General features: G+C 40.8%; 1 protein-coding gene across 2 annotated transcripts in view; it reads right to left on the reverse strand.

Annotated features, from left to right (window-relative positions):
* Nucleotides 1-27,502, reverse strand: part of GCNT2 (glucosaminyl (N-acetyl) transferase 2 (I blood group)) — a 77,709-nt gene extending 50,207 nt beyond the window's left edge. The window contains exons 1-2 of one of the 2 annotated variants that reach the window (XM_067467511.1): nucleotides 26,805-27,502; nucleotides 12,794-12,858 (exon numbers count right to left, since the gene is read on the reverse strand). In XM_067467511.1, coding sequence (XP_067323612.1) covers nucleotides 12,794-12,796 — 3 coding nt within the window. In that variant the 5' untranslated portion in view covers nucleotides 12,797-12,858; nucleotides 26,805-27,502. Of the gene's footprint in view, nucleotides 1-12,793; nucleotides 13,007-26,804 lie in introns of those variants that run through there. The other variant, XM_067467512.1, reaches the window with a different exon arrangement.
* Between the last annotated feature and the right edge of the window lie 222 nt (nucleotides 27,503-27,724).

Raw genomic sequence — 27,724 nt, forward strand, 5'->3', positions numbered from 1 at the left:
AGTTCACCTGCAATCAAAGAGTGTGCTAAATTGCAACAATGGAACTGAATCCAACTTGGCACACTGAACTTCCATCACCAACAGAAAATACTGGAAGGGTTTGGTGGGCATTGACCTTGAGTTTTGGAGTTGCAGTTCACCTACAACAGTTCACATCCAGAGAGCACTATGGACTCAAACAATGATGGATCTGGACCAAACTTGGCATGAATACTCAATATGTCCAAATGTGAGCACTGGGGGAATTTGGGGGAAAATAGACCCCCAGAGAAGGACAGCCTTCTCTGTCCAAGGATTTCCTAAGACCATCAGAAACATATGTTTTCTAATGGTTTTTGGTGACCACTCTGAAACACCCTTGGCATTTGGGAGTTGTAGTTGCTGGGGATTTCTAGTTCACCCACAAACAAAGAGCATTATAATCCCCAAGCCTTAAAGGGACTCACTGGCATGAGCCTCCCTCCAGCCTTGCATGCTCTCCCTCACCCACACATATGCACCACGCTGCCATGCATTGAAACAGCCCTCCCCTTGGCTGAAAGGCTGGCTGAGAAGACAGCAAATCACAGTGGAGAAGGTTTTTTGGTGGGAAGATTTGCCATGTTTCCAAAAAGGAAGAGAAGGACAGCCTTCTCTGTCCAAGGGGTTCCTAATACCATCAGAAATGAATGTTTTCTAATGTTTTTTGATGACCCCTCTGAAAGCCCCTCCATGACCCCCCACCCCAGGTCATGACTGCCAGGTTGAGAAACACTGCTTTAGACTATGGATCTGAGACTGGCTAAAAAGGGCTCATTGCTCCAGAACACATGGCTCTGTAGATGCTGTTAGACTGCCCCTCCTACAATCCCTTTGGACTGATATGGCAGTGAATTATGGGAATTACAGTCCAATTCTGGAAGGTCATATATTCCCCACCTGTATACTGTTTGCATGTATCAGTAGCACTAACCCAATGATATCATATGGCTTTAAAGAGAGAGAGAGATGTAAGGTGTCCCTACAATGAAGAATGAGTGAAGTTTTACACTACCTTTAGCTGACATGGCTCAGTGCTATGGAAACATGGGATTTTCCAGAGAAAGCTAAAGACCTTGTAAAGCTACAACTCCCAGGATTCCATAGTGTTGACTTAAACTTTTTGAAGCTAAACCAATCGCACAAATTCTGTATGGACCCTTTTCAAATGACACCCCACTATAGTGTGTTCAATCAAAATTCCTAAGAACAGCTCTACAGGCTCCCAGATATGTCTCTAACGCTACCCTGTGATTGGAGACAGGCTTTGTGAAAGTGGAGGCAAGAATACGGATAGCCATTCTCAACTACTGGCTATGCCTATCCTTCTCCCAACGTGGTCTTGCCCCCGCTAACCATCAGGGACAACTTCCAGTCCACATAGATTAAAACAGTGGCAGCAAAGATCACAACTCTAGGTTTCTCCCAAGGACAATTGCTAAGCATGAGATGGGACCAAGCCAAAGATATTAAGCAACAGATCCTGGGCATAGAGCGCCTGTCAGACCTAGCCTTTTCACCAGCCTTTATTGTTAGGGAAGCCAATAGATACCTCACTGCCCCTATGGGATACCTAACAGACTTGGAGGTGCCCAAATGCCAAAGGGCTTTTACCCTGGCAAGATGCCATGCCCTCCCATTGGCTATATTGGGGGGGGGGGAGGTATCAGAAGACCCCCCCCCCTTCAAGGAGAGTCTATGACCCTGTGAGTCCTGACATGTAGAATCAAATGAGCAAGTGCTTCTTCAGTGCATGTTCTACAGAGGTCTTAGAACTAATCTCATTACACCATGACTTCTAAAATACGTAGGGTGCAGTGAAAAATATTATTCCACCCTACTGCTTCCGGACTCTAGCACTATAATAACTTACAGTGTTACTAAGTTTTGTACTGCAGCATTTAAAATTAATGAATGGGGATTGACCCCACAAGGCAACACCCTGTTGGGAATGTAGTTAGAGCAACATGTTACAGATGAAACTTGTAATGTGCCCCTCCCTTCCCATTTAGTGCCCCCCCCCCAGTGTTTTGGCCCCTCCTATCAGTCTCCTTACCCCCTTAGTCCATACCTGTTACAATAAGCTGTATTTTCAGCTGTAATTTTAAACTGTTTTCTAATCTGCTTTTTAAAATAACTGCTTCACTGGGGAACTGTGTTTCCATTCCCAGGGCACTTGTGCCCTGCTTTGTGCTGGTCAGTGACCATAATACATTTTTGTTTGTGGGGACTTCCGGTTGGTGGCCGCATGATGGTGGACGTGTTCTGAAGCTCTCCGGTAAGAAGAGTCAGAACAACCAGGTTTTCGCAGGTCAGGGGAACAATCAACCCCTCCCCTGTTGATGGTCGGAGGTCGAAGGGGCTATACTCTCGAAGGTCGCCGGCCGACGGCGTCTAGGAGGCTCCCCCCTCAAGGGGGTGCCCAAAGACGCCCGGCAACGGACACAGAGAGAGAGACGCAATTCCTTGGTTAGAGGCTACTGCCTCAGACTTCCTCCATCGGCCACCAGCACATTGAAAAGAAGAAGAACTTCCAACAAGAAATATTAAAAGATAAAAAGCGACAGTTTCCTCTGAGGGATTACAACCGACATCAACTTAAGAGTATTTAAAGCAACACCTGCTGACAGGCTGACGGGGAGCGACAGAAAGGAAACAAAAGGACACCCCATATCATACTACAGTCTGCAAATTAAACGAGGTAAGAGAGAAAAAAGAGAGAAGCAGAGAAAAGAGGAGCAGAACAAAAGGGCAAAAGGAGCAAAAAGGAAAGGGGGAAAGGGGGTTAAAGAAACGGAAAGATCAGAAGGAAAAGGGAAGCGCCACAGCTGGGTAGAGCGAGCACGCTCCCTCCCGGGGCAGGGACAGCAAAACCTGCAGAACCTCCATACCCAAAAGCCGGCCCTTAAAGGGGTCGACTGATGGGAAACTGGAGGTAACAGGTACAGCGGGCTGCTGGCGACTGGCCTAAAAATATATAACGGGGAAAAGAAAAAAAAACCCCAACCCCCTTATTCTGCCTACTTTACCTACTTTACCTACTCTGCCTACAAGACGCTACAAGATGCCTCCATACGGCAAAGGAAAAATATCAAACACCCACTGACCTTGAACACGCCAGTGGAGGAGTGAAGGCATTGCCTGGGACTCATCAGACTCTATCTTCTTCTTCGTCCTTGAGAAGGCCGCACGAGATTCGGGGGAGGACAGACTAGCCCTCCCTCCGCCTTCTCCACTGCCCTTTCCGGAAAATAAAGGGTGGGTGAGCCGCGTGGCGAGGAAACGCGAGACAAAACGAGAGTTCCGGAGCAGCCGGCTTCCCTCGAGACCAGGCAAGCTCGCGCGAGACAACGCGAGAGTTCCGGAGCAGCCGGAGTCCCGCGAGACCGGACAAGCTAGCCCCAAAGACGCGCGAGAAGGGGCGAGGAAAAAAACAAAAACGGTGACTTCAAAAGGAAAGTAAGAAAGGAAAGAAGAGAAGCAGGGAAAGTAGGAAATACAGGAAGTAAGCAGCTCCGTGATACTAAGAAATCGAAGGAGGACAAAAGCAAGGGAAAATAAGCAGCAAAGACACAAGGAGGAGAAAGAAGGAAAGAAGGAGTAAAGGAGTAAAGGAGCAAAGGACCAAGAGAGATAGAGATAGAGGTATACTGCATAAAGTGCATAAAGAAGAACAGAAGGAAGACAGACAGAAGGGAAAAGAAGGTAAGAGGATCCAACTACATAAGATATATAACCCAAGTACTACAAAGTTAAACCAAATTAAGGTACATAAAGGTTAAAAATATAACAATTGATAAATAATAATAACAAATATACAATAATAACAATAAAAATAATAATAAAAATAAAGGTATAGAAATATATATTATAGATATTTACAAAATACACTTGGAACAAACTTGTCAATTCCGGGCTATGACCGTGAGGTCACAGGTCTGAATATCTCTCCTCAGGCTATTATAAAGATAGAACAACAAGAAAAATAATAATAACAAAAAAAAGATATATAATTCTAACACAGTGACACATACTGGAAGAGACTGATAAATATCAAAACAAGAGTAAACTGAGAAAACCGAAATAAAAATGGTGACTCAAAGTACTAAAGGGAAAAACACACAACCAAATAAAGGATCAACAAGAAGAGACTCACTATGCAAACAAGATACACAAAACGATGCACAGACAAAAAAGGACGCTCCAACAGAAGAATCCGTACTGGCTAATATTCTAGCTGAGATTAAGAAGATGTCAGAGAAACAAGACACGCAACACAAAGAGCTACAAAAAGAGATTCAATCCATGAAAAAGGAGTTGAAGGAAGAAATGAGCAAGCTGAAAGAAGACGTTGATAAGGTGAAAGAGGAAAACCAAAAAATAATCAAAACTCAAGGGAAAGCAGAAAGCAAGATGAACAAATTGGAAATACTCACTCAGAAAATACAACAACAAACAGAGAAATTAGAGTATAGAGAAGCAGAATATCAATTAAGAATTCGAAATCTCCAAGAAGCAGAGAATGAAAATGTAAAGCAAAACATGATTGTACTCTTAGCAGAATTGCTAGATGTGAGCACGGAAATTATTGGACAGGATGTTGACAGGGCGTATAGAGTGCCCTCAGGATACGCTAGGAAGCACAAGACCCCCGAAGATATGGTAATAAGTTTTTGCAGAAAGAGTACGAGGGATGAAATTTTGAAAGAAAATGCGAAAAAATCAATATTCTTCAAAGATCAAAAAGTAATAATTATGAAGGAAATACCACAACAAATTTTGGCAAAAAGAAGAAAATTCTACTTCCTCACAAAAGAATTATAGAGGAAAAGAATAAAATTTAGATGGGAAAAAACAGACGGACTAACGGTCACCCTGAACGAAAAAAGATACTGGCTTAATTCAGAAGAAAGCGCCAAGACCTTCTACAATGAACACATTAGAGAAAAAACAAGAGAGCCAACACAAAGAAAATTTCATGAAAAAATGAAAAAGGGGAACACAGAGGGTTACAGCAGAGAGACAAAGACGACAGAGGAAACTGAAGAAGAGGAAGAGGAAAGAGAAAAAGGGGCATACAAATGGCCAAGAGATACACAAGAAGAGGAAGACGATAGGGAACTTAAGAGGCTAAGAGAGTTTTCTCCTGAAAACTACCAACTAGTCGTCCCTCAGGATATGCTACAGTGGGAGATGCCCGAAAACACCCATGAATAGAAACAAAGTAAAATTATACTCAAATAACATCAATGGACTAAACTCTCCTAGCAAGAGAAAGAAACTTTTCAGCTTCTTGAGACAAAAAAATTATGATCTAATAATGCTCCAAGAGACACACATTGCTGACAGACACACTAAGCACCTGACGCAAGATAAACTAGGAAAGATCTTCCAAGCAACATACAGCAAGAAAAAGAGAGGCGTGGCAACTTATGCCAAAGAATGGCTAAATCCCAAACAAATGTTCAAAGATACACAGGGAAGATATTTAGGCATATTAATCGAAATAAAAAACCAAAAGATCCTATTGTGTAATATTTATTGTCCTAACGGACCAAAAACAAAATTCATAAAGGAGCTAGTAAAGGAAATAAGCAAAGTGGAATATAACGAATTAATCATAGTAGGGGATTTCAATGGGGTGGTGGACAGTACTCTAGACAAATTGCAAAACAAGGGAAAGATAACAAAAGGTAAAAGCAAAACGGGATCACTTCCCAAAAATTTTCTAGCACAATTGGACACACTACAACTGATGGATGTTTGGAGACACCATAAGGGGGTAACGAAAGACTACACCTATTACTCCGGGAGACATGACTCGTGGACCAGGATTGACATGGCCTGGGCCACTAAATCTCTAAACTTAAAAATAACAAAGATAGAGATAATCCCAAGGGTCTTTTCAGACCACTGTGCTATAGAACTGGAGGTGAAAGGAAACGATAGCATATTCCGGTGGAAATTAAATGAAAATCTATTGAAAAGGGAGAAGGATATAGAAAAGAACAAAAAACTGCTGATAGAATATCTAGACTTTAACAAAGGGGATGAAACATCAAAGATAACGCAATGGGAAACAATGAAAGTAGTCATGAGAGGTTATTTGATACAGCAAGAGACTATCAAAAGGAAAATGAAAAAGAAAGAACTTGAAGAATTAATGGAGAAATTAAATAAAAATGAAAATTTATTAAAGCAAAAACCAAAGGATAAGAAATTAGCACATACTTCCAAATTACTTAGAAAACAAATAGAAATGTTGCAAATAGAAACTATAGAGAAGCAAATGAAATTTGTTAAAGTGAATTACTTTCAAAATGCCAACAAAATTGGAAAATGGTTGGCCAACAAAATTAAGAAACGCAAACAAAAACAGACAATCACAAAAATAAGAACACAAGGGAAAGAATACACGAAAGGACAGGATATAGCAGATCAATTCCTCCACTTCTATAGGGACTTATATAAAAAAACAAACACCCCATTAGAGGACATCTCCAGCTTCCTCAGTAAGTTAAAATTACTGAGTCACAAAGAGAAATATTGAATGGCACAATCACCCCATGCGAAATAGACAGAGCAATCCAAAAGTTGAAACCAAATAAATCCCCGGGCCCAGACGGGTATACCGCCATTTTTTATAAGGTATTTAGAAACGAATTAGGTCAACTCCTGAAAGACATACTAAATAATATCCTAGAAAATAAAAAAGTTCCAAAATCCTGGGAAAAAACAAACATAATCTTGATACACAAAGAAGGAACAGACCAAACAGAAGTAAAAAATTATAGGCCTATATCATTGTTGAACACCGATTATAAAATATTTGCGATAATTTTGGCTGAACGATTGAAAAATTTTCTAAAAAATTGGATATCCAAAGATCAGGTAGGTTTTCTCCCAAACAGACAAATTAAGGATAATATAAGAATAATCATTGATACACTGGAGTACTATGAAAAACACAACGAAAAACAAATAGCACTAATATTCATCGATGCTGAGAAAGCATTCGATAGAATCAATTGGAACTATCTAAAATTATTAATTGACGAATTAGACATGGGATATCATTTTAAAAATGCAGTACAGGCTATTTATACTAATCAAGAAGCAACCCTTATAATAAATGGGGAAGAGTCAAAGAAAAGCATTAAGATTACACAAGGTACCCGCCAAGGATGCCCCCTATCTCCCCTATTGTTTATCTTAGTAATGGAAACACTGATTAGGACCATAAATGAAGATCAAATACTAAAAGGAATCAAAATCGGTAAGTACCATTTTAAACTGAGAGTCTACGCAGATGATGTGGTCTGTATAGCAGAAGATCCAATAAACAATATCAGAAAATGGATAAAGAAGATAGAAGAATTTGGTAACGTGGCGGGTTTTAAATTAAATAAGCAGAAAACAAAATTATTGGTTAAAAATATGGACCAAAAAGCTAAAACAATACTCCAAGAAACCTCAGGGATAAAAATAGAAAATAAAGTGAGATATCTAGGAATAAACATTACAAAAAATAACATAAATCTTGTGAAAAATAATTATGAAATATTATGGGAGAAAATAAAAAAGGACATAAATATGTGGAAATATCAGAACATATCATTATTAGGACGAATTGCCATAATTAAAATGAATATACTGCCTAAACTCTTATTTCTCTTTCAAACACTACCCGTACTAAGAAATGACTATCTTTTTAAGAAATGGAATAAAGATGTGATCAAATTTATATGGAAGGATCGCAAGCCAAGAATCAGTATAAAAATCTTAACGGATGCAAAAAAAAGAGGGGGCCTCGGATTACCGGACTTCAAGGCCTATTATGAGGCATGTAATTTGGCAGCAATAAAAGAATGGGCCACCCTTGAAAATAGACCATTACTTGCATTAGAAGGATTTGAGCTCAGGGCAGGCTGGCACGGGTACCTTTGGTACAACAAAAGAAAAGTAGAAAAAGCTTTTAGCAATCATTATATAAGAACCGCCTTAATAAGGACGTGGGAAAAATATAGAGCTAGATTATATTCCAAAACTCCACTGTGGATCTCCCCCATAGAGGCGAAGTACAAAAGGGAATTGGAAGAACAAAATTGGCTAACTTATCAAGAGTTATTAAAAAAGAACGAAGAAGAGAAAGTAGGAAACTTAATATTAAAACCCTTAGATGAGATAAAACAACTAAACAATAAAATCACGTGGCTTAGTTATCACCAAATCCATCAGGAATTTAAGGAAGACAAAAAACTAGGTTTTAGCCAGGAACAAGGAATATGGGAGCTTATCATGAAAAAGAAAAGGAAATTCATAAAAATTATCTATGACCAACTACTCACATGGGCCACAGAGGAAGAACAGATTAAAAACTGTCAGGTAAAATGGGCAAGAGACTTAGGACACAATATATTAATAAAACAATGGGAAGAGGTTTGGACAACCAAAATAAAATATACAGAAGCGAGCGACCTAAAGGAAAATTGGTTTAAGATGTTTTTCCGGTGGTACTACACGCCGGAAAATATCGCCAAATTTAATAAAACCGGATCAAATCTATGTTGGAAATGTGGGAAAGAAAAGGGAACTTTCTTCCACCAATGGTGGTCTTGCAAACTGGTCAAAAAGTATTGGAAAGAAATACATAAAGCAATGCAAAAAATTATAAAAACCAGTTTTACCCAAATGCCAGAAACCTATTTACTAGGAATTACAACTATAAAATTAGACAAAAATCAGGAAAAGATAATATTTCTACTCAGTACAGCAGCAAGGATACTCCTGGCCAAGTTCTGGAAGACAAAAGAAATCCCAAGCATGGAAGAGTGGTACACCAAAGTCTTGGAAATTATTCAAATGGATAACCTCTCACAAAGACTGAGAGGAACAAATAAATACACAGACTGGACAGGCTTCAAAGAATTTATTAAGACTAAGGCGGTGCCTCTTCAAATTGACCTGTCAAGCATCTGAAGAAGGAAATCCAATACCTAGGTCGGCTTGAAGACTCCGTAACAATAAGAAGAGAAAACCCTCAGAAGAATGTCGGGAAGCTACTCCCCCCCCCCAACACCATCCCCCCCTCCCCACCCCTCCTCCCCCCCTCCCCACCAATCCTTTCAATCCTACCCTTTTTGTGCACCTATCCCTCACTTATCCTGCCCCCCCCCCATAATCTCCCCTACCCCATTCCCTCTTTTCCACATACTTCCACACCATACCCTTACCCTTACCTCTATACCCTTGGATGTATATAGACATAAATCTCAATAAAAATTACTCAAAAAAAATACATTTTTGTTTGTTGTTGACTCATGGAAGTTATAGTGATGCCAACTACATTACTTCTATAGCAAATGGAACCATAATCTCCAGAAGTATGTATGGGCGAAATTTTGGTCTCAATTTTGAAAGACTGGTAGACCAACTCATAGGTGGGGGAAGGGGAGAGGCTACACAAGGCCACATGCTACAATCGATAGGATGCTTCCCTTCCCAGCTCCGGCAAATACATCAAATATTTCATTTTATACAATGAGAAGAAACCACACAAATCTATGCAAAAGCTCGCTAAAATACAGTTTTCATTATTTACAACGTAAACAGGTATCGTGAGAATGGTCCATATAGAAGGTGTGGAGATAGAACACTTAAGAAAAATTGCCATGACGGACTCATGATGTCATACCAACTCTTTGTAAGCAGCATAGGAGTGTCTCAGCATCTAGGCAACTGTGGATATAGTGCTGTCCTAACAAATTAGCAAAATAGTATTTGGAAGGTAGATTATAACAGGTACATCTGAACACATCTCTCTCACACACACACACACTCCCCCTCCCCCACCCTGCACACACACACACACACACAAATACATGCATACACTCACTACATTTTACCTGGACAGATAAATTTTTCAGGAAGGTGAATGTGAGAGCGATGCTAGATGTGGCAAATGCATGCTTCAGAGTTCTATCCAGCAGGAAATATCATCAAATGGGATTGAGGGTGGGTCTAGATACTGTCAGCAGGCAACAGGCTGACCATCCCTGATCTACATCACTGTTATGAGTCAGGACTTAGGCATTAGGGATGGAGAGAATCTTACAGCTTACTCCGTGTAATGACATCTCCAGAAAGCATAAAGCCAGGAATCTTTGGAGCAGCTGGGGTGATCACAGAATGGAGTTTGCCCACAATCCCTTAGACGGGAAGGAGAGAAGACAGGAGAGAGCTCCTTGCCAAACATTAGGGAGAGCACCTACATTGTCTGGAGCCAGTTTAAGGCATATCTCTGGCTGGATCTACACTGCCATATAATCCAGTATCTGATCCCAGATTATCTGCTATGAACTGGGTTATATGACTCTACACTGCCATAGAATCTAGCCCAAGGCAGATAATCTGGAATCAGATACTGGATTAATGTATTGTCGAAGGCTTTCATGGCTGGAATCACTAGGTTCTTGTGGGTTTTTTCGGGCTATAGAGCCATGTTCTAGAGGCATTTCTCCTGACGTTTCACCTGCATCTATGGCAAGCATCCTCAGAGGTAGTGAGGTCTGTTGGAATTAGGACAATGGGTTTATATATCTGTGGAATGGCTGGGGTGGGGCAAAGAGCTTTTCTCTGCTGGAGCTAGGTGTGAATGTTTCAACTGACCACCTTCATTAGCATTTGAAGGCCTGCCTGAGCCTGGGAAAATCTCTTGCTGAGAGGTGTTAAGATGTACCTGGTTGTTTCCTTTCTGTTGTTTTGCTGTTGTAATTTTAGAGTTTTTTTAATACTGGTAGCCAGATTTTGTTCATTTTCATGGTCTCTACTCTCTTCCTTTGTGTTGAAATTGTCCACATGCTTGTGGATTTCAATGGCTTCTCTGTGTAGTCTGACATGGTGGTTGTTGGTGTGGTCCACACACCATCTGGCTACCAATATTTAAAAAACTCTAAAATTACAACAGCAAAATAACAGAGAGGAAACAATCAGGTATATCTTAACACCTCTCAGCAAGAGATTTTTCCAGGCTCAGGCAGGCCTTCAAATGCTAATGAAGGTGGTCAGTTGAAACATTCACACCTAGCTCCAGCAGAGAAAAGCTCTTTGCCCCACCCCAGCCATTCCACAGATATATAAACCCATTGTCCTAATTCCAACAGACCTCACTACCTCTGAGGATGCTTGCCATAGATGCAGGCGAAACGTCAGGAGAAATGCCTCTAGAACATGGCTCTATAGCCCGAAAAAACCCACAAGAACCTAGATACTGGATTATGTAGTAGTTTAGAAAGGATCTCTGACTCCTGTCTCCTACTAGAAATGATTGTCTGCTTTCTGCTTTGGCTTGGTATGGCAAATACTGTTAGACTCTTAAGGCCTTGGACCTTGTTTGGTTGATGGATGGCTTGACTTCTCTCCTACGTGTCTCCAATGCATACATACTATTACTGGCAATAATGTTCTCAGGGACTTTTGTTGAATTATTGCCCTGTCTTGCTACCCTTATCTACATGAACTCAAGAGCTAATTGTTGTGATGCGGCGGCAAAAAAAGCCAATGGGATTTTGGCCTGCATCAATAGGAGTATGGTGTCCAGATCCAGGGAAGTCATGCTATCCCTCTATTCTGCCTTGGTTAGACCACACCTGAAATATTGTGGGCACCAATTTCTGGGCACCACAATTGAAGAGAGATATTGACAAGCTGGAATGGGTCCAAAGGAGGGCGACTAAAATGATCAAGGGTCTGGTGAACAAGCCCTATGAGGAACGGTTTAAAGATCTGGGCATGTTTAGCCTGAAGAAGAGAAGGCTGAGAGGAGACATGATAACCATGTATAAATATGTGAGAGGAAGTCATAGGGAGAAGCAAGCTTGTTTTTTGCTGCCCTGGAGACTAGGACACAGAACAATGGCTTCAAACTACAAGAAAGGAGATTCCATCTGAACATTAGGAAGAACTTCCTGACTGTGAGAGCTGTTCAGCAGTGGAACTCTCTGCCTCGGAGTGTGGCAGAGGCTCCTTCGCTGGAAGCTTTTAAACAGAGGCTGGGTGGCCATCTGTGAGGGGTGCTTCGAATGCAGTTTTCCTGCTTCTTGGCAAGGGGTTGGACTGGATGGCCCACAAGGTCTCTTCCAACTCTATGATTCTATGATTCTATGTTTCTTCCCAGTCTATGAGAATGTGAAAAACCTGAATGAGGACAATCGCAAAATCCTGAATGAGGACAAACGCAAAACCTGAATTAGGACAATGCAAAAACCTGAATGAGGACAATCATAGCACATCACAATCAAAATCTGGAAAATTTACTTTTTTGCCTACTGTTTCTAGAATCTCTTAGGAGACATGGGCACAATCCAAATAGCTGAGGGTAGATGAGGATAGAGAACATAGGGTGGAGAGCTGCATTTAGCTGTAGTAATATCTGGCTCTCACAACACAGTGATCAGATTGCAATCTGATTACAGATTGCTCCAATCTTTTTTTAAGGCACAGAGGCAGACTGGTTTATGAGCCTCTAATGTGGAAACACAAGTCCCAAAAGGATTATTTGCCACATGATTTATCCCTCTGATATATGAGCTCTAATTTCAAGTTAGGATCAGACATAGCTATGGTTGGCAAAATTATCCTTTAAACTACAGTTACCAGGTTCCATCAGCTAGCATTGCATTGGTCACAGTGCTAAGGAATTCTGTGAAATTGTCATACATAAATGATTGTGTGAAAGACAAGTATGGAGAAGAAGGCAAGCTGAAATCCCACTTACCATCCAAAGGAGAGCAAATCCTGGGTACGGCGATGGCCAGAAAGTGACCCTTGATAGGCAAGCTCCTGCAAAAGAATTTGTGGAGTTATTTATCACCACAGATATTGAGCCTGGAATGCTGCATCCGAATGTGGGGAAGTGAGAGTCAAAAGTAAGGTGGAGAGAAAGAAAGAAGAGCAGGAACTAAAGCAAGAGAAGCTGGAAGAACCAGAAAAAGGGATGAAACTAAAGGCTTTGTATGTTTTCTTGCCTTCAGGGTCAGGGTCTGGTGATAAGTTTGGTTCTCCCTACCCCCTACCTCAGCCAGGATTGCTGAAACCTTTCCAGCATATATGAGATTAAACTACAGGCTCCAGCATGCTGTATCGTGTGGAAGTGAAATGAAATAAATTAAAATAGAAGGTGTAGACAGAATTAGAACGGCCTGGAGGGAAAGAATTTTTTTTAACTGCAGCTGAATATGAAATCCAATGGAATGATCATTATCAGGAGAAGCAATGTGATCAAATGACAAATTACACAAAGGCATTAGAGATAGCTAAAAGGAATATTTATGCAGTTTTTGTAAACATGACTGAAATAAGAATCAATAAGCAGTAATCGGCAGGATTTCTGGAAGCAATTTCATCACTACCATCTTTTTATTCAGGATGACTTTTAAAGGAGGTGGTTTTAAAGATGAAATCAAGAGCTGCTGTGGTATTTTGTTCTGAATTTATTTTTTAAGGATTTTTAAAAATACCAATAATATTTAATTCTGTTTTAATGCTTGTATATTTGAAAAATTTAAATCATATGGAAATGCTTTTAGTGTAAACTGTTTGATGGAGAGAAAAAGTGGGGTTTAAATAAACCCCATAATAATAATCATTTTTATTTCACTGAAAAAGTCTTTAATAATTTTTTGTAAAATAGCAATAATATTAATAATTGAAAAGTCGATGATAGAGTCAAAGTGTAGACTCTGCAAGGAAACAGATGAAACAATGGATCACATACTCAGCTGCTGCAAGAAGATCATGCAGACAGACTACAATATGAGGATTTAAAGTTCAAACTGCAAAGACTTTGGCACAAGCCAGTAAAGCTGATCCCAGTGGTGATCGGCACACTGGGTGCAGTTCCTAAAGAACTTGGCCTGCACTTGAAAACAATTGTCGCTGACAAAATTACCATCTGTCAGCTGCAAAAGGCCACCCTACTTGGATCTGCACACATTATTCGCCAATACATCACACTCTCCTAGACTCTTGGGAAGTGTCCGACATGTGATCGAATACAAAAGCTAGCAGAGTGACCTTGTTTGCTGTGTACGAATTTTTGTTGTGTATCAAATATTAATAATAATAATAATAATAATAATCCCCCGATAGGTGCCACCTTGTGGTGGTGGTGATGGGGGGGGGGGGCTTAACTGCTCCAAGGATGCTGAGAGCTGTGCTGGCAGTAGTGTAACTACCAGCAGGTCCAACCAAATCAGAGAGGTCTCAGCTGAGGAATGGAACTAAGAGCACCTAACCCATTAGCACTATGGAAAAACAAATCAAAATGAAGTCTATACTGGCTCAGTCGATGCCTTTTTAGGACAGTGGTGAATGCTGCTGATTCTGGACATCCATTGACAAGTTGGCTACAGAATCAAAATACAAATTTTATATTTGTATGAACAGTCACAGAGGTGGCAGAAATATACAATGCCAGAAACCCCCCCAGTTATGAAATGCCATTACAAATCAGAACCTCAAAAGTGTGGCTACCAAAAAAGGATGTATCAATTGTGGAAATAAGAGTACCCTGACTCACAGATAACTGAAGTCTGGCTGGCTGACCAACCAAATTCATAATCAGAAACAAAGTGTTTGGTGAAGTTGAACTTGAAGAAATTCAGAAGATTTGCAAAGCATCAGGTCACATTACAGACAATAGCAGAGACTCCAGCAACACTTGGAACTGTGGAACAGACTGAACCAGGAAAAAATGTGGAGCTTTTGCAAGAATTTGAAGAACCAGCACTTGTTGAACTACTAGGAACATTGAAAAAAAAAACAAGAGCTCAAGGATGAAATCATGGCTCATGCTATATCAAATGCAGTAAGAAAGTGACTCCCAACTTTAAAAATAGTGTCTAAGCGACACCTGGCGCCTCTCATGAAAGATGTGAATACATTATTTTCTACTGTCCAAATATTCTCCATTGAACAAACAAACCAGTTTGCCTACAGTACAACAATGACAGAAGGGCTTGGGCCCCTATAACCAATGCAGCCTCCAAGGAAATGGACTGGAAAACCAAAGTGAAAGGTCAGGTTGGAGTTGAAAATCAAAAATCTATGATCAGATGCAAGTAACCTGAAAAATATGGAGGAAAAGAAACGGAAGAATGAGAAAATCAAGCAATACTTGATTAAAAAGTACTAGCTGAATACCAGAAAAATTGAAGAAGCTTTGGAAATCATGAAAGAACAAATTGCAGCAACAGCCAGAAAATTGAGAGGTATGAAACCAGAATAATCCAGGATAGACGAAATCAACTGTTTCAATCAGACCAAAGACGGTTCTACCAGAGTCTGAACCAAACAACAGACACAGTAGTCATAAAGCCTGAGAAAACTGCAACAACTAAGTTTTGGAAAGAACTTTGGGAAAATAATAAGAACTACAGCAAAAATGCTGGGTGGATAAAGGAGTCTGAAGAAAAATTCTTAGAGAACAAAATGGAACAGATGGAAATAACAACTGAAATGATCAGCAAATGAGTGCAGAGAGTCAAGAACTGGACATTGCCTGGTAGTGATCAACTGCATGGATTTTGGCTCAAATATCTGACTAGTCTACATGGAAAAATGTCCCAACAATTCAATGAGATGCTGCAGAAAGGAAGTATTGAAGGAGGCCCCAAGGGTCTCTGAGTAAGGGGTTTTTGGGTGAAAAAGCTAACAAAATCAGCAAAAGAGAGATACCCTTTCTCTGACTTAAAAATGAGCAATAAGAAAGAAAGTGTTTTTCTAGAAACGAGATGTGACATTTAGAAGGTACTTCTCACACAGGATGTTTGTGGTGAGCTTCAAATATTGTTTTTGAAGTGCACGTGCACAAAAAGGTACTTTCCATCAAAAGGTCAAAGAGTGGGGGCTGGAAAGAGAGTACTTTCCCATGACAAAAATGTTCTGTTTACTTCAGGGTATATATTTGGTGGTCAAAAGCCAAGACGGGGTGGCAATCATTTTGAAGGTAACTTCTGTGCAAGTTGCTTGACTGTCCATCTTTCTTCTGGAAGAAACTAAAATAAAAATCTTGTTTTTTGATCTTTCAATGGGACTGTCTCCTTCCTTTCGTGCTCCTGTGACTGGACCTAAAAAGACCCAAATTTAGGGTCTCTAACAGTATCAGTGAATGGTTAACAACTGGGAGAACATATCTGATACCAAATGATCCAGCAAAAGGAGCAGCACCAGGAAACTACATGCTGATAACATGTCTGCCCACTATGTTTAAACTACTGAACGGCATCATAGCTAACAGAATTCAAGATTGTCTTGAAGAAAAGAACATCTTGCCAGATGAACAGAAAGGCAACAAATGGAAAAGCAGGGGCACAAAAGACCAGTTATTAATTGACAAAATGATTCTGGAGAACTGCAAAAGCTGAAAAACTAATATCCACATGATGTGGATTGACTACAAAAAAGACTTTGACTCACTCCCACACTGTTGGATCATCAAGCACCTAGACACCATTAGGGTTTGTAAAAACATTGGAATTTTAATTGAAAATATGACAAGCATTGGAGAACTGAACTTTTTTTGTTGGAAATGAAAACTACGGACTTGTCAACATCAGGAGAGGAATTTTCCAGGGAGACTCATTGTCCCCACTGCTTTACATCATTGCCATGATCCCTCTGTCAACAATCTTACAGAAAACAAACTTCAGCTATCAAATGTCTAAGAAATCTCACAAAATTTCACATCTGCTGTACATGGATGACCTGAAGCTGTATGGGAAAACCTAAACAGAAATCCAGTCTCTGACTAACACTGTCCAAATCTTTAGCACTGATATTAACATGGAGTTTGGTTTGGACAAATGTTTGATAGTGGAACTGAAGAAGGGAAACATCATTGAAAGTGAGGGCATAAATAGTCTAATGGCTAAGCAATAAAGTGTCACCAGCCAGAGGCCTATAAATATCTGGGCATACTACAGCTGGACAACATCAAACATGAACATGTGAAAACTGTGGTCAGCAAAGAATACATTCAAAGAGTCAGAAAAATTATCAAAAGCAATCTCAATAGAGGTAATACCATCAAGGTCATAAATACCTGGGCCATAGCTGGGCCATATCTCTACAGCATGTACTGCTGGCATCATAAACTGGACACAGGCAGAAAAACAAGAAAACTCATGGCCACTATTCACTACATCCTCACAATGATGTTGACTGGCTCTAACTGCCTAGAAGGTCTGGTGGCAGAGGACTCTTACAAGAAAAACAAGCACTTGAAGAAGAAAAACATGCCCTGGCAGAATATGTAAAGGAAAGCAAAGTACCTGCTTTAATTGATGTTAATAACCAGAAACTTCTCAAAGCACAGCAGACAAAGAATCAGTACAAGAAAACTATACTACAAACCAGAGCTGACAGCTGGCACAACAAAGCATTGCATGGGCAGTTCCTTGACAAAATTGAAGGAAAAGTTGATAAGGAGAAAACCTGTTTAAGGCTCACAAATGAAACACTGAAGAAGGAGACAGAAGGCCTGGTTCTTGCAGCCCAGGAGCAAGCCATCAGACCCAATGCAATTAAGGCCAGGATTTAAAAATCAGCTGATGACTCAAAATGCAGACTGTGCAAGGAAGCTGATGAAACCATTGATCATATCCTCAGCTACTGCAAAAACATTGCACACACAGACTACAAACAGAGGCACAACTATGTGGCCCAACGGATTCATTGGAACTTATGTCACAAGTACCACCTGTCAGTAGTAAAGAACTGATGGGATCATAAACCTGAAAATGTAGTGGAAAATGGATGCAACAAAAATACTGTGGGACTTATGAATCCAGACTGACAAAGTTTTGGAACACAATACTCCAGGCATCACAATTGTGGAAAAGAAAAATGTTTGGATTATTGATGTCGCCATACTCAACCGTTATTAGGATCTCAAAATGGAACTGCAAAGGCTCTGGCATAAACCAGTACAAGTGGTCCCAGTGGTCATTGGCACACTGGGTGCTGTGCCAAAAGATCTCAGCTGGCATTTGGAAACAATCACGTTCTGTCAACTGCTAAAGGCCACCTTACTTGGATCTGCACGCATCATTTGAAAATAAATCACATAGTCCTAAACGCTTGGGAAGTGTTCGACTTGTGATTTTGTGATATGAAATCCATCATATAGATTTCATTTGTTGTGACATATTGTGTTTTTGTGTCAGTAAAATAATAATAATAATAATAATAATAATAATAATAATAATATGGAGGTGGCGAAAGGCACTGCAAAACCCATGTTACAGAAGCAGGAATGACTGGCTCTTTTCAAAACCATAAAACACCCAGTTGAATTTCATAGCTTTAACTTTTTTCTGATCCTGGCAAATAAAGCAGCAGCAACATATATAAAAAGTTCTACTTGACATTCCTTTGAACCAACACAGACAAAACAGTTAGGAAATTATGTGCATAGGGCACCAATGCCTCTCAACTGGTGATGAACCATTAGATTAGGACAGCTGCTCCATAAAAATAATATGTGTTACCTTCTGTTCCAGTGACACTCATAGAACCTGGATTTCAGGGAGACAATGCATGTGAATGGAATCGCAGGACCAGAGTTTTGATACAAAGAAGAATAACATGGCTGAGGAACCTGTGTTCTTGCAGATGCTGCAAGACTGTAACTCCCATTATCATGTGACAACATTTTTGTTTCTGGGTTATAAATGTCATTTCCTGTTTGCTTCTATTATAAAAACAGGGGAAAAATTAGTAAACTTCCAAAAAAAATGCGGTACATTCTGCAGCACGTTCTGCTATAGCTTTTCAATGACTATAGCATTGATTCTCAACCATTCAACATAGTTTGTGGCCATCACAAAAACGAAGTTTCTGGAGCATAACAACTATCTTCAAAGTAAGTACCACACAATTAAACAGGAAGTAACAATTTCAAACTAGAAACAGAAAACATTTCAGTAATTGGTTGTCATGGATGGATCTGATGAGAGTTGAAAGTTGTACTATATCTATAGATTTGCCATCCTTCTGCTAAAAGATTTTGTTTTGTCTGCATTTTTTCCAAATTTCAATTTTTCAGAAATTAAATTGTGATTCTAAAAAGCTTATGTAGTATCAACAATGTAATGGGTTTTTTTTACAAACTGTCAGAAGGAAAAGGAAACGAGCAAGGTGGGCAGTTCATTTGTGATAAACCAAATGTACTAAAAGGATAATAATCTATTGCACTACCTTGGCAGCCACCTCTCCACAAAAGTCAACATTGACACTGAAATACAACACCGCCTGAGCTCTGCAAGTGCAGCATTTTTCTGAATGAAGCAGAGAGTGTATTGTCGAAGGATTACAACCTCTGAGGACGCATGCCATAGATGCAGGTGAAATGTTGGGAGAGAATGCTCCTAGAACATGGCCATAATACTCTGAAAAGCTACAACAACCCAGAAGCAGAGAGTGTTTGAGGACCGGGACATCCATAAGGAGTCCAAGGTGCTTGTTTATAAAGATATTGTCCTGCCAACCCTGCTATATGCCTGCAAAACATGGACAGTTTACAGACATCACACTCAACTCCTGGAATTATTCCATCAGTGTTGCCTCTGAAAAATCCTACAAATCTCTTGAGAAGACAGGTGGAAAAATGTCAGCAAGCTAGAAGAAACAAAGATCAACAGCACTGAAGCGATGCTCCTATCAACTCAACTGGACTGGCCATTTTGTCCGGATGCCCAATCACCATCTCCCAAAGCAGTTACAATTCTCTCAACTCAAGAACGGGAAATGGAATGTTTGTGGACAGGAAAGGCGATTTAAAGATGGGCTTAAAGAGGGGGATAAGCGGGCCCTCAGGTACGCCGGCCCCAGACCATATAAGGCCTTAAAGGTTAGTACCAGCACCTTGAAAGTAATCCGGTACCCAATCGGAAGCCAGTGCAGCTGTTGTAGAATTGGGGTGATACGACACCTCGCCGGCACCCCGGCAAGAAGACGAGCTACTGCATTTTGCAACAGCTTCAGTTTCCGGATCACTGACAAAGGAAGGCCAATGTAGAGGGCATTACAGTAGTCAAACCTCGAGATGACCGTCGCCTGGATCACTGTAGCCAAGTCATTCCTAGATAGGAAGGGAGCCAGTCGCCTAGCCTGACATAGGTGGAAAAACGCAGATCTGCTCACAGCAGAGACCTGGGCCTCCATTGTGAGTAGAGGGTCCAATAAGACACCAAGGCTTTTTACAGAAGATGACGGACGTAGTGTCTCGCCATCCAGGGTAGGCAGCTGGATCTCCCTCCCACCCGGACGGCCCAGCCAAAGGATCTTCGTCTTCGCTGGATTCACCCTCAACCTGCTGGCACGCAACCACCCAGTAACGGCCTCAGGGCACTGATGGAAATTTTCGGGTACAGAGTCCGGCTGGCCCTCCATCCTCAGAATGAGCTGAGTGTCATCAGCGTACTGGTGGCACTCAAGGCCAAAGCTCCACACCAGTTGGGCAAGCGGTCGCATATAGATGTTAAATGATAGAGGAGAGAGAATGGCTCCCTGCGGGACCCCGCAAGTTAGCTGAGATCTGAGTGTTTGAGGACTAGGACATCCGTAGGGATACCAAGTGCTTGTTTATAAAGCTATTGTCCTCCCAACCCTGCTATACGCCTGCAAGATGTGGACTGTCTACAGACATCACATGCAACTCCTGGAACGATTCCAGCAAAGACCAGCAGCATTGAAGCGATGGTCTTCCGCAATCAACTCTACTGGACTGGCCATGTTGTCAGGATGCCCAACCACTGTCTCCCAAAGCAGTTGCTCTATTCCGAACTCAAGAACAGAACATAGAATGTTGGAAGACAGGAAAAGAGATTTAAAGATAGGCTCAAAGCCAACCTTAAAAACTTTGGCATAGACACTGAGAACTAGGAATCCCTGACCCTTGAACACTCCAGTTGGAGGTCAGCTGTGACCAGCAATGCTATAGAATTTGAAGAGGCACGAATGGAGGGCGAAAGAGAGAAGCATGACAAGAGGAAGGCACGTCACGCCAACCCCGACCTGGACCGCCTTCCACTTGGAAACCGATGCCCTCCCTGCGGGAAAAGATGCAGATCAAGAATAGGGCTCTACAGTCACCTACGGATCCACCGCCAGGACACCGATCTTGGAGGACCATCATCCTCAGACAACGAGGGATCGCCTAAGTACTATTGCACAATGAAATTAAATGCCTTCCCCAGCCTTCACAAAAACAATACACCCATCCCTCCACACCCCAAACACCACCACACCTATAATGCTTAGAAGTACCTATAATTCCTAGAGTTGGTAGGTAGGTGAAGCCACATGTACCTGTTCTGTGGGTACATGTATTGTATTTTTGTTGTTGTTTTTTAACTTGTCCACTACTTTCATCCTTGAAATTATTAATTCCTTTCTGCTGGTGTGAGTATTCCTCCCCTAAAAGGATGGCTTCTCCATTTTGAACATTTACAAGTGTCCACAGTAGAAGTCAAGTCATGACTCTTGGTAGAATTTAGCATCTTTAACATGCTTACACCCCCTCATTGCACAGGGCTGCATTTTAGGGATTGCTTTTGCTGTTGCTGGGAGAGCATTAAGAGGAGTGAAACTTTTCTTTCATTTAAGTCTACTGGGAAGAGACTGATAGCCATGCAGTGGATGGCTTTCACAGTGTTCAACCTTATTTCTCTCACAGTTAGCAGCACTAGACACAGTGCTTTAGCTATCTACCTCACCCACAGGTTTTACAATTTTACCCTTTGCATTTGGTCCAGTTCGCCCTCGTTTAATCCTTGTACCATTTTACACTCTGATTTATTATGTTATTGTTACTATTTTACTGTATTACCATGTTATTGTATAGCATTTTTACTTGATGTCATCATCTGTCTTGTATGTACTTTATTTTGCCTTATTTTAATTGTTTGGGCTTGGCCCTATGTTAGCTGTCCTGAGTCCCTTCGGGGAGATGATGAAGGGGTACAAATATTGTTGTTGTTGTTGTTGTTGTTGTTGTTGTTAACTTTCTGTCACACATCGGGGGGGGGGGGCAATGCCAGCTAGTTTGTAGAGTCTATCAACAGGTGTAGGTTTGAGACATCCTGTGATTATGCTGCATGTTTTGTTCAGTGCTGTATTCAACTGCTGTGCATGGGCAGACTTAATAATAATATAATAATAACTTTATTTTTATACCCCACCTTCATCTCCCCAAAGGGACTCGGGGTGGCTTACAGAGGGACAAGCCCAAGGATTACAAATATAACAGACACAGAAAAAAATAATCAATAACAACAAATAATAAAAACATTAAAATCAATTGACAACATAAAAACAATACCCTGGCTGGCCAATTTGAAACTGGGTTCGGGCTCAGAGTAAGTGTAATGATTCCTTGGGAGAGCTGAGGGAAAGTGCAATAGTCAGAGGGCTAGGTTGCCAGGGTAATGCCTTTGGCCTTTAAAGCATCATAAGTACAGGAAAGGGGCCAACTAAAATGCTGGAGCATAGGTAAAGTTGGGATAATTCTCAGGTGAAGCCCTAGTCAAAGCACAACGGAACAACCAAGTTTTTAATTCCTTGTGGAAAATGAAGAGAGTGGGGGGCTGTCCAATCTCCCTAGGGAGAGAGTTCCAGAGCTGAGGGGACACCACAGAGAAAGCTCTCTCCCTCATCCTCACCAACCATGTTTGAGATAACAGTGGGAGCGAGAGAAGTGTCTCCCCAGAGGATCTTAGAGCACATGCTGGTTCATAGGGGAAGATGTGATCACGAAGCTATGCAGGTCTCGAACCATTTAGGGCTTTGAAGGTGATCACCTGCACTTTGTATTGGAACTGGAAACTTATTGGCAGCCAATGGAGCTCTTTGAACAGGGGGTTGACCGCTCCCTGTAACTAGCTCCCATTAGTAATCTGGCCATAGATCTTTGGAGCAGCTGCCCCATGTAGAGTGCATTACAGTAATCCAACCTGGAGGTAACTAGGGCATGGACCACCATAGCTGTCAGACTTCACGAAATACGGGCGCAACTGGCGCACAAGCTTTAATTGTGCAAAGGCCCTCCTAGCCACCGCTGACACCTGGGCATCAAGCACCAAAGTGGAGTCCAGGAGGACCCCCAAGTTGCAGACCAGTGTCTTCAGGGGGACTGTACCCCATTGAGCATAGGTTGCCACCCTATATCCCGGTCAGCCCCATGATGACAGAGGACCTCTGGCTGGTTTAATAAGCCAGGAAGGGCAAGGACCAATGCAGAAGTGGTCGCTTTCACCGCTGCAAGGATCTTGTTCACGTTATCAGGCCAAACTAACTGAAATGAATCCCACAACTTGTGTCAAACAAGACAGGCATACTCAGCAGTTGAGTTAGGTGGTGAAATGGTAATATGGGTACCACAGCTTTAGGAAGGAAATGACTGAACACCATTTCCCTCTGATGGAAAAATGCTGCTCATCTTTTGTTTGTTTCTTCCATCTACGTTCTGCCTTTTCTCCGAGGAGTTCAAAACAGGATACATTAAGATTCCCCTTTTTTCTGTCCATAATAATATATTATGGATATTTGAATCCAGATCTATCAAGTCCTTCTTCACAAGTCCAATCACAACACCACATTCCCAGACATGCGAAGTACTCAATCAGTTTCTTCCATCTTTATATAATGGAGGTGATGGTTCTCCAATCTGATGTCTCCACTTTGAGCATACCATCTTCTGACAGTATTGCTCTCAGCCTCCCTGACATTTTCAAACTCCCACATTTGAGATGTCATCTGAGAGAGGGTTCATTTTACATATTACAGTTCATATGTCACTTTTTTCTCCAAAGAGGTTAAGGCAGTATAGAGAGATTTTTCCTCACATTTTACAACATTACAATGATATAGGTTGTGCCAGTAAACATCTAGGATAGGATATCAGAAAATGAGTGAAGAACAAGAAGAAAAAGTGGCAGATGGAGGGTTCAAAGATGCCTATGAAATAGGGAATGGAGGTGAAAGTATATCAGCAATGCAGTGTTGGAAAGACCTGTGGTGTAATAACAGAGGGAGAGTTTTATAATGTTTAGAGAGAAAGAGGAGGAAGTGCCTAGAAAAATAGGAAAGCAAACAACAAAGAGGTTACGCTATAGAAAGAAAAAGAGAAAAGAGCTATGATGCGAGTAGAGGAGTGGGAGAAGATTAATAGAAAGGGAGATTTAGAGCAGTTGTTCTCAACTTTCCTAATGCCGTGACGCCTTAATACAGTTCCTCATGTTGTGGTGACCCCAACCATAAAATTATTTTTTTGCTACTTCACAACTGTAATTTTGCTACTATTATGAATTGTAATGTCAGTATCTGATATGCAGGATGTGTTTTCATTTACTGGACTAAATTTGGCAGAAATTACTGACATGCCTAAAATTTGAATACTAGGTGGGGTTGGGAGGGAATTGATTTTATCATTTGGGAGTTGTAGTTGCTGGGATTTATAGTTCATCTACAATCAAAGAGCATTCTTAACTCCACCAATGATAGAATTGAACCAAACTTGGCACACAGAACTCTTATGTCCAACAGAAAACACTGGAAGGGTTTGGTGGGCACTGACCTTGAGTTCTGGAGTTGTAGTTCACCTACATCCAGACTAAAACAATGATAGATCTGGACCAAACCTGGCATGAATTCTCAATATGCCCAGATGTGAATACTGGTGGAGTTTAGGGGGAATAGATCTTGACATTTGGGAGTTGTAGTTGCTGGGATTTATAGTTCACCTACAATCAAAGAACATTCTGAACCCCAGCAATAATAGAATTGGGCCACACTTCCCACACAGAACCCCATGACCAACAGAAAATACTGTGTTTTCTGACGGTCTTTGGCAACCCCTCAGACACCCCCTTGTGACCCCCCAGACACCCCCTTGTGACCCCCAGGAGTCCTGTTCCCCAGGTTGAGAAACACTGATTTAGAGACACCTTGAATAAGGAGCCCTAGAGATATAAGCACACACTCCATTGTAGTTATGGAGAGAAAAGGAAGAGCTAGAACAGAATGGGAGAACCAACATGGCACAGTGGTTTGAACACTGGACTAGGACACTGCAACACCATCAAATTCTCACTTAGCCATGAAAACCTGTGAGGTGAACTTGGGCTAGTCATGCCCTCTCAGCCGTAGATGACCCCCCCCCCCCCCACACACCACTAAATCTGGCCAAGAGAATCCCCTAATAGGGTCACCATAGATCAGAAACAATTTTAAGGCACACAACAAGAAGAACAGAATGGCTCTAAAACATACGAGAGGGGTGACAGAGAGGTAAACATGGAAGTACAATAGTTTCTATTGTGAACTAAACAGTGTAGCAAAGGGGAGAAAGACTAGAGTGGAACTCACAATGGCTATCCATGGTCTCTGGTTCGAAAAACTGACTCCAATATTTGTCACACTAGAAAATGAATCCAATTCCTGCAGAATTCTGGATTTTGTAGTTCAGTGAGGCTGTTAAAAGCTCCTCCCTAAACTACAAACCCCAGAATTCTGCAGGAGGCAGTAACTGGATTTAAAGTGGATTCATTCTCTAGTGTGATGAGGTAGCAAGTGAAGTTGTTTCATTTTATCTGACAGCTAGGCAGTGTATACCTGTCCTTGTCATTTTCACCAAGTTAATTATGAAGTTGAGGTTTCACACTTTATTTGCATTTTGCTTAATCTGCATTTTGAAGGGAGATAAAATTTTTGGGGAAACCATAATTGCTTAATTATAATGACTCTTTCATTAATGACTCACTCTTTCATAGAGCCATCAGATAGTTAAAAAAAACTTGTGTATGTGATAGGAATTCCGACATTGATTTTGATTAAATATTCAAAATATGGATTTAATTAGGGGGGGGGGAGTAAAAGAAAACTCAACTAAAGTCAGAATTCAGACCAAACTGATTTCAGATCTTCTCTATTTTGTGTATTTTTCTCACTTTTTTATGTTTTATTTTTTTCAGAAGTTTGACAACAAAGCATCCACTTGAAACAGAGGACTTCTATAGAAGCAATACATTTACTTTTGCACATATTACAGCAGCTTTCAATTTATAACGCTAGTCATCAAAGGCTTTCATGGGCAGAATCACTGGGTTGTTGTGAGTTTTCCAGGCTGTATGGCCATGTTACAGAAGCATTCTCTCCTGACATTTCACCCACATCTATGACAGGCATCTTCAGAGGTTGTGAGGTTTTGACAAACCTCACAACCTCTGAGGATGCCTGCCATAGGTGTGGGTGAAACGTCAGCAAAGAATGCTTTTGGAACATGGCCATATAGCCCAGAAAACTCACAGCAACACTATAATGCTAGTTATAATGAAGAATTATAATATTAATCAATTTGATAAAAAATGTTATTAATTTAAGGACATTGCCATCTGTATAATTAAATCTAAAACCATACTTATCTGAGTCAGCAAGTAAGGTCTTCTATATGGCTAATTTTAGATGTACTATTTACAATTATCATTACTACCTGACTGTAAACATTTCCATTAAGCCTCTAACAGAATACACTCATGCACAGAAAAACTTCAACAGACAAAATAGAATCCAATTCTCAAGTAGATAAACAGACAGGATCATTTTAACAATTCTGTATTTGTTGTACTTTATGTCATACAGGATAACATTTCTTCATTATTTCAGATTTTAAATTATGACGTGGAGCATAAATACAGCCATGGCCACATAGGAGTAGAATTTGATCCTACCTGCTTTTTTCTGTTGCACAGACTTCCTTCAAGTTTTCATCAAATACGATCTCTTGTTGCACCACTTGCTTGAAAGTAATATATATCTTCCCTGAGTTATTTAACCTGCATTGGTAATTTTCTTAATGGGTAATCAAAGAAAAGAGTGGAAGAAAAAATACAGCCGAGCCAGCAAACAGGATGATGTATTTGCTGAAGAAACTTTTAAAATGCTAACGCCCATGTAACTTCGCTTTTATAGTCCAGCGTGGGATGGGGAAAAAAAAAAAACCACTGGAAGCACCTGTATTGCTCAATAAAACATATAGAACTTTTCCAGCTTTCAGAGTTCTGTGTATTTTAAACCAAAATTCTGGTTCACTGCTATTGTTCAACTTGATGTCATTCAGATCTTGTATGTCCTTTTATTTGTAATTTAGCAAGATGTAGTTTATCTGGTTCCTGAGAAACATGCATCAGCCATTCAGCAAGAGAACTGGAGCATCAGCTTTTGCTTTGGGAGTCTCCTGATTTGTTGTCCAAGGATTTCATGACCAGAATTACTGGGTTCCTGAGAATTTTGGGGGCTGTATGGCTATGTTCCAGCAGCATTCTCTCCTAACGTTTGGATTTATCCAGAAAACTTTGATCATTCGCATCTGCTTGCTTGCCTGTTTGCTTTATCCCATTGCCTCGCTTCCTCTGCTCCTCTTGTTCCCCTTTTCAGTGCAACTGGCTTTGCAAAAGAGATGTGCGCTAAGCAAAACAAAACCTGTGTAAACAAGCACCATCTGAGGCCAGCCTCCTGTGATAACAAGCCTGACTCAGTCAACTTAAACAAATCCGGTCGCAGGGCTGCAAGGGGGGAAAATGCTATAATTTAAACAATTATAACAGGTGAAGTGGTAGCATAGTTATTACAAAACTAGTTTTTCTTTTTT

Source organism: Anolis sagrei, chromosome 4, assembly GCF_037176765.1.
Source record: "Anolis sagrei isolate rAnoSag1 chromosome 4, rAnoSag1.mat, whole genome shotgun sequence".
Taxonomy (NCBI): Eukaryota; Metazoa; Chordata; class Lepidosauria; order Squamata; family Dactyloidae; genus Anolis; species Anolis sagrei.